At 41.1% G+C, this 13,161-nt stretch overlaps 1 protein-coding gene across 2 annotated transcripts; it reads right to left on the reverse strand.

Moving 5' to 3' along the window:
* Window positions 1–839: 839 nt before the first annotated feature.
* NPY1R (neuropeptide Y receptor Y1) lies at window positions 840–11,119 on the reverse strand. Of its 2 annotated transcripts, XM_071431986.1 has the most exons (3): window positions 10,788–11,119; window positions 7,345–8,188; window positions 840–7,224 (listed from the first exon to the last, which is right to left on the reverse strand). In XM_071431986.1, the coding sequence occupies exons 2-3, from the start codon at window positions 8,041–8,043 to the stop codon at window positions 6,766–6,768; spliced, it is 1,158 nt and encodes a 385-aa protein (XP_071288087.1). In that variant the 5' UTR covers window positions 8,044–8,188; window positions 10,788–11,119; the 3' UTR covers window positions 840–6,765. The 2 variants fall into 2 exon arrangements, with proteins under 2 accessions (XP_071288087.1, XP_071288088.1); XM_071431987.1 differs by lacking the exon at window positions 10,788–11,119 and having other exon boundaries at window positions 7,345–8,884.
* Window positions 11,120–13,161: the final 2,042 nt, after the last annotated feature.

The following is a 13,161-nucleotide window of genomic DNA, read 5'->3' on the forward strand; positions in this document are numbered from 1 at the left end:
AGCCAGGCAGCCCAGTGGACACATTTAACTTGTAATTGTGTCAAGAAAATACATCAGAGTAAAACTCACAGAAGAACTTAAGAGGATAACCATACTGTAAGAAGCAGCTGATGACTTATTAATTTGTCCCTTGGAAAAATGCAGATGTTCAGACATGCATTGCACCTTAGTATCACTTAAAAGTACTTTCACCCAAAGCTGATTTAAGTCAATGGGAGGCTTTTCATTAACCCTCCATTTTAAGGCTTTTACTTCAGCACCTGCCTAACTACAGGCATATCAGCATGGTGACTGACATCCAGGTGACAACCACTGTGCCCAAACTGATAATAAGTCAAAGCTTAATTGAAGAGCCTTGAACTTTACAGTCATAATAATAATGGAAATAAAAATCAAAGAAGGTAATCCAGTCCCATCTCTTAAATCTCTTAATTATACAACTTTTACTAGTCTTCAAGGGAAAGAAGTGAAAATTTTCCATATATATCTTCAAGTGTAGCACAAATAATGAGAAGCTTATAGGCAAGTGAGAGGCTGTAAGGCTAAGTAAGGATACAAAGTGTGTTACCCAGTGTCTCCTCTTGCTGAACGTCTGTGGTGGCTGATCACCAAGAGAGAGTTTCCTCTAGATGTGTAAGCTAAGCTGACATTTAGATTACATGAATTAATATTATAAAAACAGCTTTAAATGAAAAGGGCTGAATAACAGTATGCAGCAACTACATTTTCAACTTCTCTATTGCCTGAAACATCTTCACATTGTCAGTCACATTTCTACAAGCTCTGTATGGCCTCTCACCCATATGTTCAAGCACACATTGAATGGGATCTTTCAAGGACACGTTTACACAGACAGCTTTTATTAAGAAACAACATAAACAGCATAATAAAAACTTGGGAGAGTTTCATAGCTTGGGAGAGGCTGGGGCAGGGGGAAGATTACAAAGGGAAAAACAGCAGCACAGTCTCAGTGTGGATATGAGCCAAGAGAGACAAGGAGGGCTTTGTTGATCAGGTTACTCCTCCTGCCATAAACAAACATTCTCCATCTTGTGCAGAAGAAGAAGCAAATGGACTCATGTGCAGTAGGTGGGTGCAATGAAAAGCTGTTATTTTTCAATTGTGCCAAAACCAATTCATTTCCTTTTTTTCAAAAAGCAATTTAGATTAATCCAAGCTAAAGAATATTAAAAAATATATTTTCAGAGTCATTTATAAAGGTCCATATTCTTTTTCTGGGAAGTGGGAGCAGAGACCTGTTTTTCATGTATACTTCTTTGACCACCACTGTGCTCAAAAAAAACATTTACCTGTCAGTCTGTTGGCCCCCCAAAATAAATAAATATTTGATTCTCCCTTTGCATCTTTTTGTGTCTGACAGAAGGCATCAAGACTTGATCTAGATGTTCTGCTTTTTTCTCTCTTTCAAACTCTATTTCCTGGTATATCTGAAATGTTGCATAATTTGTAGCAAGCTAGTTAACCATGCAGAGTATCTCCTGTGTAGCACTTTCAAACATCTTTTCATCTGGGGCAAATTCTTGCAACTAAGCCTGACCTATGATAAATAACCAGATCATCAATTCAGCTGTTTGGAAAACACAAGACAGTGTGTGCTGGCAGCTTTGCTGCAATGAGCTGGATGTTCTGTATGGACATACTTTCTACATAGGCTTTGTAAATTATATACTTCTAAATTTTGAGAAACTTGCCTTTTAAACACTTGCCGGAAGATAATTTTAATGAAAGAAACTATTTAAAGCACTGTCCTGAATAGAACTGAATTTTATCATATACTCAGGCACTTTACAAAATCAGAGTACAAATTTCTACTTCCTCAGAAATCTTCCTCAGAAAGCAGCTAGCAAGGGGATGAAACACAAAGTGAGAGCAGAAGCTCCATGGAAGGTGGAGGAAGGGAGGCAGTAGTCACCAGGCCCAGTGCTGCCCTGGAAGATGGCAGTCCTGCCACTTAGCAGCTGTAGAGACAGCTGAGGGAAAGACATTTTGGTAATGCATAGTACCAGAGTAGTGTAGGGGTGAGTGCCTCAGAGACTGGGAAAGAAAGCTGAAGTTAGTCCTTGTGAATGCACTCCTGAATATTTGAAATATCAACTTCAATCAGACCATTAACACTGTTTGTTATGCATGGGCAGAAATACTGAATAGAAGTGATTTCTGACCACAGGTTAATTAAAGTGTAAGAGCCAAAGCTGATCACATTTTTTCATGTAGTATGTTATATTCAAGCATTCAAAATTCTGCAAAACCTGTATAGAAGAATTTTCTTTCACATCAACTTTAGTAATGGCTTGGCTAATTAGTAATAACTTGGGGAAGCAGATACCACATATTAAATAACACAATAATGAAGAAGGCATGGTAGATCTTGGAGCTGTATATATCCTTCAACTGAGAAATGACTGTCAACAAAATTTATCATTTGGTTATAATTACTATTCCTCTTCCCTTTCCACTCAACTGAATTAATTTAATCTGTTGCATACAGAGATGTTATTTAAGCTCATATTTCCTACTGTTTTGTATGCTTTAAAGAAGAAGAGATAGAAAATCTCCTTATTGTCTTCATTCTCTATGCACTGCTTTGGTAAGTTCTTTGATACAAAGAAGTAGGAAGGAAAGCATTAAACGGAAGCATTATGAGGCCCAGAAAAAAAAAAAAAAAACAGAGAAGGATCCAGAAAAAAACAAACAAGCAAACAAACAAACTATGTGTCATTCACTTATTTCTTTAAGAAGCTAATACCCAAAATCTTATTTTTAGGGAAGAGTATGAGCTTCCAGCCAGCAATGCAGTATTATTTAGTAGTAACCATTTAGGCAAATGGTCAACTTTAAGTTCTCAGTTTCATTGATCTGAGAACATTACTCTGAGGTCAAAATGAGAATTTGATATGCAGGCCTGAATTGAAACATATACTGGTTTACAGTCTGGATATGAATCAGCAAAAAATTTTCCCTTTAGGATCCATTAATAATAGCTGGTACTGTAGTGCAAGACCACAGAGTCAGAATATATGAGCCCTTAGCCGTTCACACCTTCATCAGTGATGAGATGCAGTCAGCATCAGCTCAAGTTCCTTGGGGGGTTCTGTCATGTTGATTTCTTTTCCTGGTTTAAATCTTTTCTCTTTATGTGGTCATAATGACATGGTAGATTATATGCATATAGATTTTTAACTTTCCAGTCCTCTCTTAGCCTACCAAAGGCAGGTTTTATTGTCAATGAATCACTTCCTTTCTTATTATCCTTTTATAATGTTGATGTGAAAGTTGTGAATTACTGTACACAGTAACAATGACACAACCATTTTTTGGGGAAAAAAAGCAAAATGGGAACACAGACATATTTATTAACATGGTATACAAATATGCTGGTTTATTTAGATTATGCAGAAATGTTTGTGGTCAATCAAAGTGACGTTTAAGATGCTAAAATAACTGACAAATGAAGCAAATACTGATGCTTATTAAATAGTTGTATTTGTCATTTAAGGCTGGAAATTTGACATGAAATGTATGACACATAAATAATAAGATACTTTATAGATCACTCACTGTTCTGTTTTTCTGTCAGTAAAACTTTTCTACAAGTCTGAAAGAATAAAAGGGATCTTCAGGCTTTTGAGACAGGAATCAACATGTGCTGAAGTGTGGGACGTTTGACATAACAGCACGTAAAAGAAATAAATATCAATCCAGAATGATTGAAAAATTATAGTGAAACATGAAACCTGTCACCTTATCCTGTAAAGAAATTTAGCATATAGAGGAGAAGCCATGCTGAAGCTCTGAAAATGAAAAAGAGGATCAGTATTGTAGCTGGCTGTTGGCAGGGGAAAGCTTTGGAGAACTCCAGCATCAAGTCGTGAAACCAAAGACAAAAATACTGCTCTCAGTAGATCTGAGCTACACCCTGCAGATGTTAGGTCAGCACCTCAGGGAGATGACTTTTATCTCTGTCCTCATAACAAATTCTTCAGAAGAGCCATGATTTTGCCTCTGAAATTCTCCAAATGCATTTTCCTGCAGAACAGTCCTTACATTGTGTTCATTTCCACTGTCATTACAGGGAGCGTGCCCTGTGCTATTTGTGTGACAAAGCACTAACCTGTGTGTTCAGCAGAGGCTCAGAAAGGCTTCTTGCAGGGAAGTCAGAAAACATGAGAAGCCTGATCCCAGGACAGCGGTGCACAGGCAAAATGACTCCTGAGCTCAACAAGGATGAGCAGGAAGAATGCTCCCATTCACTGTTCACCCTGTTGATCAGGTGCTGGGGCAAAAAACACCTGACATGCATTCTCAGGAGATAGTATGGCACACTGCCAGGTGGGCTGCATGATTTAAGGCTGTACCTCACGCAGGAGAAATGTTGGCATAGGAAGAATTAGGTTGCTATCCCATTGGAGACCTCCAGATCTTAGGACACACACACGTCTGGTTCGAAGCAGGTGAAGCAGACAGCGCCAGCAGGCTCCTCTAAAGTTCCTCTATACCTACTCTGTATAAGCACCTAATTCAGCTTGGTCAAAAATTTGCAGCAAAGTAACTGGAAAATTTCTCAACTGAGTGAATTTTCTTTTTGCACTACATTGAAAGAAAGGGCTTTAAAAAAAAAAAAAAAAAAGGAGGAAAAAAGCCATAAAATTCACATTGACTTTTTGTAATGGGAAAAACGCACTGTGACAATCTTAATAAAAAAACCCCATGGCTGTTTTTGTACATTGTATCTCATTGTGAAAATACACATCCTTTGAAATATGAAAATTGTTGCAACGTGAGAGAGAAATAATTTCGGGAAACCCCTGTCAAGTTATTAACAACACATTCCATGGAGAAGCACAAAAAAAAGGAAATCTCATAAAATACAAAAGGCCAAAGCTCTGAAAGAACCTTCTGTCTTATAATTAATTTTCTACATTCTGCCTCTGTTCTCAAGCACAGAAAACTCTTTCTAAATTAAATTATCTTCCAGTAGAGAAATACATGGAATTTTAATGCACAAGAACACATTGCTACTTTAATATTCTACACTATTTATAAGACAGCACAAGGCACGGTGTTTCACTTTTAAATACTGGCAAGCCAAATAATTTTAATTTCTTAGGCATTTATCTATGCCAAATTTAGAACATATGAAATTCACCATAACATCCTGAGATATTTTTGCTTAGAAATATATCACATCAGATTTCCATTTATGTTGCATTTACATTTATATCCATTTTAAAGACCCTCTTGTCTGCCAGAATGATTTAAATTGACCTTGCTGAAGGAAAGTAGGGTTTATATTGTATTTTTAAAAGCCGATTATTCAAAAAGACATTGATAACATAGCAAAGTACACTGTATGACACAGAACCTCAGCTGGCTGATATTATTGTAATTTCATTTACAGCAGTCCATTTATATGGTTTCCCTCAACTGGGATCTAGCCACGAATATTTTGTTTAATAAGAGGATATATATTTTAAGCACTAACAGAGGTCTATTGTGTATATTTGGCAAATGTTTCCACACTTCAACCAACTGTGGGAACTGTGAGTTTGGAAGCTAAACATACCAATTACACCCAACCTATATTCATGCCCTTCTTTTAAATTTTGCAGGTCTTGATTAAACCATCCTTTGCCTTTGGAGATTGTCCAGGTTTATGCAATTGCACCTGAACACAAAGTATTATGAGGCTGTACATAATTTATAGAGATCAACACTAATTACTATGAAAAGATTCAGGTGGCTCAATCTTACTTTTTTAATACCAGACCTGAATTTCTCTGTCACCTGTGAGGATGGAATTGCACCTTGCCCAGACAGCAAGCAGTCCTATCTCCCTCTAGATTCTGGACGTAGGTCTCAAGGAGAATTTACATGGTTCACAGGCTCAGAACAGATGGTGCATTTCATCCCAGTAACAGTAACTCCTCTCACTGATGCCAGATAAAAATGGGGTTTGGATTTTTAAATTAAAAAGCCTGCGTTATTAAAACCAGCTGTAATCATTTGGGACTGAATCGCCATTTACGTTTTCATTTGCTGTGCTGAAGCATCAGTTATCCCATTGTGCTCTGTGGAATTACTGTAGGGTTTTATTCTTGTAAATGAGAACAGAATTTCTTTCTTAATCCTGTCTTTGAAACTAAGTGATTACAGCCCAAATTGCCTCTTTGAATCAGACAACTGTATGCCCCCATATAAACATACTCTATAGGTTTCACATTATTCTTTTTTTGCAAACCTACACTGATTTTACAGGATTTTAATGTTGATCAAAAATGAATTAAAAAAAAAAAGTCCTCTTCGAATCAAAATTCCCTAATTTTATTCTTTGGTGGATATTGTCTGTAATGACAGTGCCCCTGTGGTTCATATTGTTTCTAATGGTCTTAAATGGACACTCCTCAAAACTACTTCTTTGAAAAAAAATCAATAAGTAAACCTTTGTGCTGAAGCACAGAACTGTACAAAGAAACTAGAACAAAAACATCTGATGAAAACCATAGGTAGTAGCAGATCTGACTATATCTTAAAATAAAATTCAGATATAACTTCTGTGAACATTAAAGCTGTAAAAGGGGCAAAATTCACAGTGCATAATTTCAAAGTGACAACAATCAAAGTTCCTTGGAAAAGAAAGAAAAACATTACTCTTTTTGTTCTTGTTATGTAATTGTGCTTGTCCTTGGACACACTTCACCTACAATCACACTTCTTGCAGTTTGGTGTAGAATTTCTATTACTTCTTTATATTTTTTCATCGTCATCACTATTTATTTTTTTAAATGTGATGGGGCTTGCCTGCCTTAAAGAGGTTTTTGAAACATCAGTGTGCATGGTGGACATGGCTATAGTCTCATAATCCTCCTCACGGGAGTGGAAGTGACAAAAATGAAAAAAAAACTGCAGGTCCCTTTGGAAGTTCTTATTGAGAAACCCGTAGAAGATGGGATTCACACAGGTGGAGATCATGGCAGTGAGGTGGCAAATCAGGAACAACAGGTTGTGGCTGCAGGTAGCAACAGGCAGAATTTCATGATTCCAATCAAACACGATATTGAAGATGGTGAGAGGCAGCCAGCAAACTGCAAATGCGACCACTATTGATATCAGCATGATGTTGATCCTTTTGGTTTCAGAGGATCTGTACTTACTGTCTCTCATCTTGTCCATCATGTTGTTCCTTTTTTTTAACCGTATGTATATCTGCAGGAAATTCAACAAAGAGAAACACATGGGATAAATTAACCTACCACTGTCATCTTTGCAAGAAAAAACAAGCATCAGGTAGAATGAAGTACATATTGCAAGAGCATTCTATCTTACCTTCAGGTAGCAAATAAATATAAAACAAAGTGGTCCAAAGTACTGAATCACCAAAAGCGTTGTTGTATAAGAAAGCCTGGCAGTGTCCCAGGGGAACAGGTCCAAGCACACATATTTGTCCTTATATTCATCAAATGTTACATTTCTGAAGGGCTCATCTGTCAATACGTGGTAGATCAGGAAAGGCAAGGAGGAAGCTGTGGCTAAAATCCATATGGCAGCAATCCCCATGTAGGCATGTCTGTTGTTGGGCCTCCAGCCGCGGGGATTGATGATCAGCTGATGGCGCTCAATGGCAATGAGGACTAAAGAAAAGACCGAGACGGTGATGGAGGCACATTGTACAAAAGGGTTCAGCTTGCACATGGCCTCCCCAAAAATCCAGTGGTCCATTAAAGTGTACACAAAGGTAAAGGGAAGACACATGATGGTCACTAGGAGATCAGAAAACGACAGGTTGACAATGAGGATGTTGGTAACATTGCGCATCTCCTTTTGTTTTAAAATAATGACAATCAAGGCCAGATTCCCAGAGACCCCCAGAATTATCACAGTCCCATAAGCCAAGGCCAAAGTGAAGACCATGGCCAAAGGCACGTGGCAATCTTCGTCCTCAAACTGCAAGATCTGCGAGTTCATCTCCGAAAAATTCAGGTGACCGGAAATATTTCCCAGTGGGGAGAGAACCGAGGTATTCATGTTGTTTCCAACTCGCCGTCGACCTTCGCCGCCGCCGCCGCGTTCATCCAGAGCGCTCCGAGCTCAGGACGCGCCCGCCGGCCCCGCAGCGGAGCCCGGGCCGAGCCCGCTCCTCAGTCTCAGCGCCGCATCTCGCTCGCCGCCCCTGGGGAGAAGGGAAGCAGCGGGGCCGGTCACGGCCGGGCACAGCGCCTGCCCCGGGCCGAGAGCGGCGCTCCCGTGTCCCGCGGCAGCGCAGCCGCCCGCTCCCCCCGCTCCCCGCCCGGCTCCCTCCGCGGGGCTGCGCAGAGGCGGCGGGCAGGAGCGAGGAGCGGGACGGGCAGCGGGGACACGAGCCACGACCCTGCCCGGCCGTTCCCGCCGGCACGAGTCGCACGAGAGAGCCAGCCGGGAAGCAATTCCAGCCTTCCCACCAGCGCAGCCTCCACTCTGTGTTTTACATCTCCTTTTCACAAGTTTAATCTGCAAACGTCTGCTTTCTTAAACTGCTCTAAATGAAATTATATCCAGGCGTCACATGAGGAGGAGGGGAAAGCCCATCTGACTAATGTGACGGGTGGAAAAATGACTCAATTGCTGCTTTTTTTTTCTTTTTTTTTTTTTTTCCGAAATACATATACTTGATGTTGAGTGGCCAAGTGCCCTCAGCAGCGCTGGCACTGAGTCAAAGGTAAATTAGGAACTCTGAACACCTTAATCTTAGCTAGCAGGGTTGTGCAGCAAAGAAAGAAGAATACAGGACAAAAGACAAAACTTGGCAAATTTTAAACAGAAAATTTCTTTAGCCATGCAAGGGAAATAGGCATGCTTAAATAACCACCCCTTTGCAAGGCCTTGGCTTTTAAAAATCTGAAAATCAAGCCTATGTGTTCAGAAGGCAAATAAAAAATAAAATCAAATTAATTGATACACTATTAAAAATCAATTAATTGATAACCTGACACACCCTTACTTCAACTTGCCATTAGTGCCACTGACTCTGAGCATCACTAGTGACTCTGCATTCCACATTGGGTCTAGAACTTTCTCTCTGCCCACTCCTGTGAGCTAAATTTATTGCTCACTTAACCTTAGGTTATGGTAATGGAAGTAATGCCACTTAAAATTCACACAAGTGGGTTTCAAATGTGACTTCATGTGGCATTTATCAGAAAAGCTGTAAAAACGTTGCCCACTAAAACGTACTTCAATAGAAGTTACCCTGAATAGGTGAGCTTTTGTTCTTAAATGATACTCGATATAAATCTCTGTGCTGTGTAAGTCTCTGGAGAAGAGTTGTCTTTGTCTCTTACTGGTGGCAGGCACCCTTTTAACAGCCTCATGCTGGGCCCCAGAGCTGGGGCTGCCTCCTCCCTAGGGCAGAGGGTGAGGGCTGGGCTTGCAGCTGCAGCTCCTCCTGAGGGTCAGCCAAAGGATGGCCGAGCCAATGCCTTGTCGCTGCTGTCAGGAGCTAACCCCTGCTGGCTCTTCTGGCTCTTTCAATCAGCACAAGGCTACACGAAACTGTGACAGGCAATGGAGCTTGCCTCTGAGTGGCATTTTACTGTGAGAGTTAACAGCAGTGATTTCAGACAAAAGGCTTCCCTGTCTGTTTGACTACTCTGATTTTCAAGCTATCTAGGTATGCACCTGAGTATTACCTCTCAGACATTCTGCTAACTAAATTTATCAGATCTCCTAGTCCAACAAATCTGTTTTAAGGTCTAATAAAGAAATTTCTACCCCATGATTCCTTGAAGCATCACTTCTGTCACAGCCAGAAGTGCTTTACCTAAATGTAAAGTGTGTGGCTCATGTGGACAGCCAGGGCTCCTCAATTCCCACAGTGAAACTTTATCATAGTCTGAAAATCAACACCTGGATTTAATAATGAACCCCACCACCACTTCTATGGCACAAGGTGGGCACTCCAGCCCTGTGACTTGATAGAATGATGGCAAGAGCCATGAAGAATGAAGGCAAGGAGCCATGTCCTGCAAGGAGGGAACTGGGCAGGTTCTTTCACCAGCCAGGACCAAACTGCCCCCAGCAATAAGGTGTCCAGGGATTCATGCTCTTTGTGGCATTTATCAGGTTTTTCTACTCCCTTAGCCAAGCTCTGCTCTTGCTTATTTATTAAATATCAAACTCAAAACCAGAACATGCTACTGTTCCTTCTCCCCTCATTTTTCCCTTAGCAGAGATGCAACCTCTCTGATGTGTGCAAGAGTGTATCTAGGAGGCAGCCCACCACTGCCAAGTGATGAGGAGTCCTTCTTTCCTGTTCTTCTGCAAAGTGGACCAGACAACAGAGGGACATAAAGTTCAATCTCCCAGACAGCTGCACTGTTCCTTGTCTCCTAAGTCAGGAAGGTGATCCCTCCCCACTCTGAGTGATGGCTTGGCATGGGGAAAACCCATAGCCCTGCAGACCCCTCTGGGTGATTGCAGTCACACACAAGCACACCCTCCCGACTCTCCATGAGAGATTTTGGGCAAAAGTTTAGCACCAGCAGACAAAAAGGGTGAAATAATGTGGTGTGAGGTGAATGGAAATGTACAGCAAAACTATCGGAGCTGTTCAAAAGCAAGAGCAAAATTCTGTCAGCCCAAGCTGAAGGTTCACCCAGCTGCTCAGAAGTTCTACCTGGAACCTAATCCTCCCTTGGATATTGTCACTTGCACCTAAGACAGCAAGCAAACACCAGCCTTACTGGCACACAAGCACCCAGAGTCATGGAAAAGCAACCACGGGGGAAACTCACCTTGCAACTGCTCTGCCCGTCTTTGGTCTGCTCAGGGGCTGGCCCAGGAGGCTGGATGGAGAAGGAGCAGGGAAAGGAGAAAGATCCTTTGGTATTTCTCCAGTCAGATCCTAAAGATTGGTGAGGAAGGCTGGAGACTCCCCCTTAAAGCTGAACTCCACCTTACCCCAGTATCACATGATGGTGCTCTACGGAGTAGATCCTGAAAACCACATTGCAAGCACATCACCTTTAAACTGCACATCTGGGGGTGGGTTGCCTAGTAATTCCGAAAGAAATGCAATTAAATATTGAAACAAAAGAGGGGGGCTGGGGGCAGAGCGCTGGGAAAAGCTCAGGAAGGGAGACAGTTTCAAATCGGTCTGCCTGTTCCATTTTGTCTGCAAGTTATTGCCATCTTGTGGCCAAACTAAAGATGGAAATAGAAACTCCTATTAGAAGTCCTGTTAGAAAGGAGACGAGGAAGCAATTTTCAGCATAAGGAGCAAGTTACAAAGTTTGGGTTTGGCCTCTTAAACCAGTACAGCTAACTTCTACTTTGCATTTATCATGAATAGCAATGACTGGACGAATAAGAAATGTCAAGTTCCTGAAACATCTTGCTGTCTCACTCACAAAAAGCACTGCCCTGATCCTCTTTAATGGGCATAAAAGACACAGTAAATTGGGAAGTCTGTGAGAAGTTACCCAGACAAATGTAAGAAACACTTTGAAAATGCCTTGACAAAAACTGCAGACTGTAATAGGAGTTTGTATTTATTGGAAAACAGAAGTTCCCTAATTTGTCCAAGGTCCCAGATTGAATTTTCCTGTGTAAGGAGTTGCATGCTCTCACATTCTTACCCACAGGCATGCATCTATTATATGGCAACACTGTTGTGTCATGAATAACTCTCAACTGAGAAACCAGCCTAATTATAGTTAAAAAAATTAGTTGCACAGAATCATTGATTGTTACAATTTTTTGTAGAAGAAGCCACACAGGAAGATTTCAGAACCCAGCATAAGGCTGATGTTTGCACTGTATTTACAGGCACTTGGCTCAACTGCATTGTAATTGCAGTCCTCGATGAAAGAAAGACAACTGCAGGCACACTGCAAGGCTGCTATAAGCCAGTAGCTGTGGTGCTGCTGACATTTTAAGAGCAGCAGCCAGAAGGAAAGTGCAGGCTGTATACAATGCCTCTCAAGAACTCCAGTCCTATGTAGGTCATTAGCATATGTGCCTTTGAGCAGAGCAAAAGTGGGTACGCTCAGGCAGGGATCCAAGCTGAAGGTCTCATAAAGAGCATATTTCTGTCTGAAGCAGTGACACTCTTGGACATGTACAACTGAGACTTCTCATGGCTTTGGATGTGGAATGATATATCCACAGTGTCCTATAAAGATATTTTTAAGGGCAATAGATGTATTGCTAGGCAGAGTAAAAGCTTTGTTGTTTGGTTTTTTTTTAATGCCAGAATGTTCTCACTACTTCCTTGTAATGTTCTTACCCATATGGTCAAGGCAGCTATTTAAAAATTATAATGAGCATTATGTGATACAAAATTGTTGTACTCTGCTAACAGGTATCCAAGGCAGAGATACCTTTTTAAGACCAGTTCAGAATAAGAGACCTGAGTTTACATGGCAAGCTGGAGAGCTGCAGGGGTGGCTTTTGTGAGAAGAGTACACCCACGTTGTACTCTTGTACTCGTTGTTCCACGACCGGAACCATTTTCATCTGACTCCAAAATGCACCCACTGCTGGCCAGAGCAGAGATTCCTCCCCGCCACAGCCTGTGGTGAGAACCTTGGTGATGAAAGTTGCTCCCTGACAGCTCATGCAGGACCATGGTAGGAGCAGATATCCATGCTGTGGTCCACAGAGGAGCCACACAGGAACAGTCTGTTCCTGAAGGACTGAAACCCATGGGAAGAACCCGTGATGGAGCAGGGGAACATCATGACAAGGAAGGAGAGGCAGAGAAAAAGGGTGATGAACTGACCAGAATTCCCATTCCCTGTCCCCCTGCACCACTCAGAGGGGTGGGAATAGAGAGCAGTTGGGAGACAAGAGTGATGCTGAGCTTGGGAAGACAGAGATGTAGAGAGTTTTGAATTTTGCCTTTGTTTCTCACCATCCTATTCTAGATTTAGATTTAAATGATGTACCACAGAGCCATTCATTTACTAAATGCCAATTTTTCAGAAATGTCGGAATATTCAGATACATATGATCTTTCTCCTCCATTTTGTTGTTAGTCATGAGGATCTCCATTTCAGCAGCAAATTAAGTGATTCATAATACTTCACTTTTTAATGGTTAATACATATAGGAATTTCAAACATTGCATAAACATGGGCAAAGCAAACCTCACAATGCCTCTGTTAT

Source organism: Agelaius tricolor, unplaced genomic scaffold (genome assembly GCF_023055355.1).
Source record: "Agelaius tricolor isolate 1412-34295 unplaced genomic scaffold, bAgeTri1.0.p SCAF_8, whole genome shotgun sequence".
Lineage (NCBI taxonomy): Eukaryota > Metazoa > Chordata > Aves > Passeriformes > Icteridae > Agelaius > Agelaius tricolor.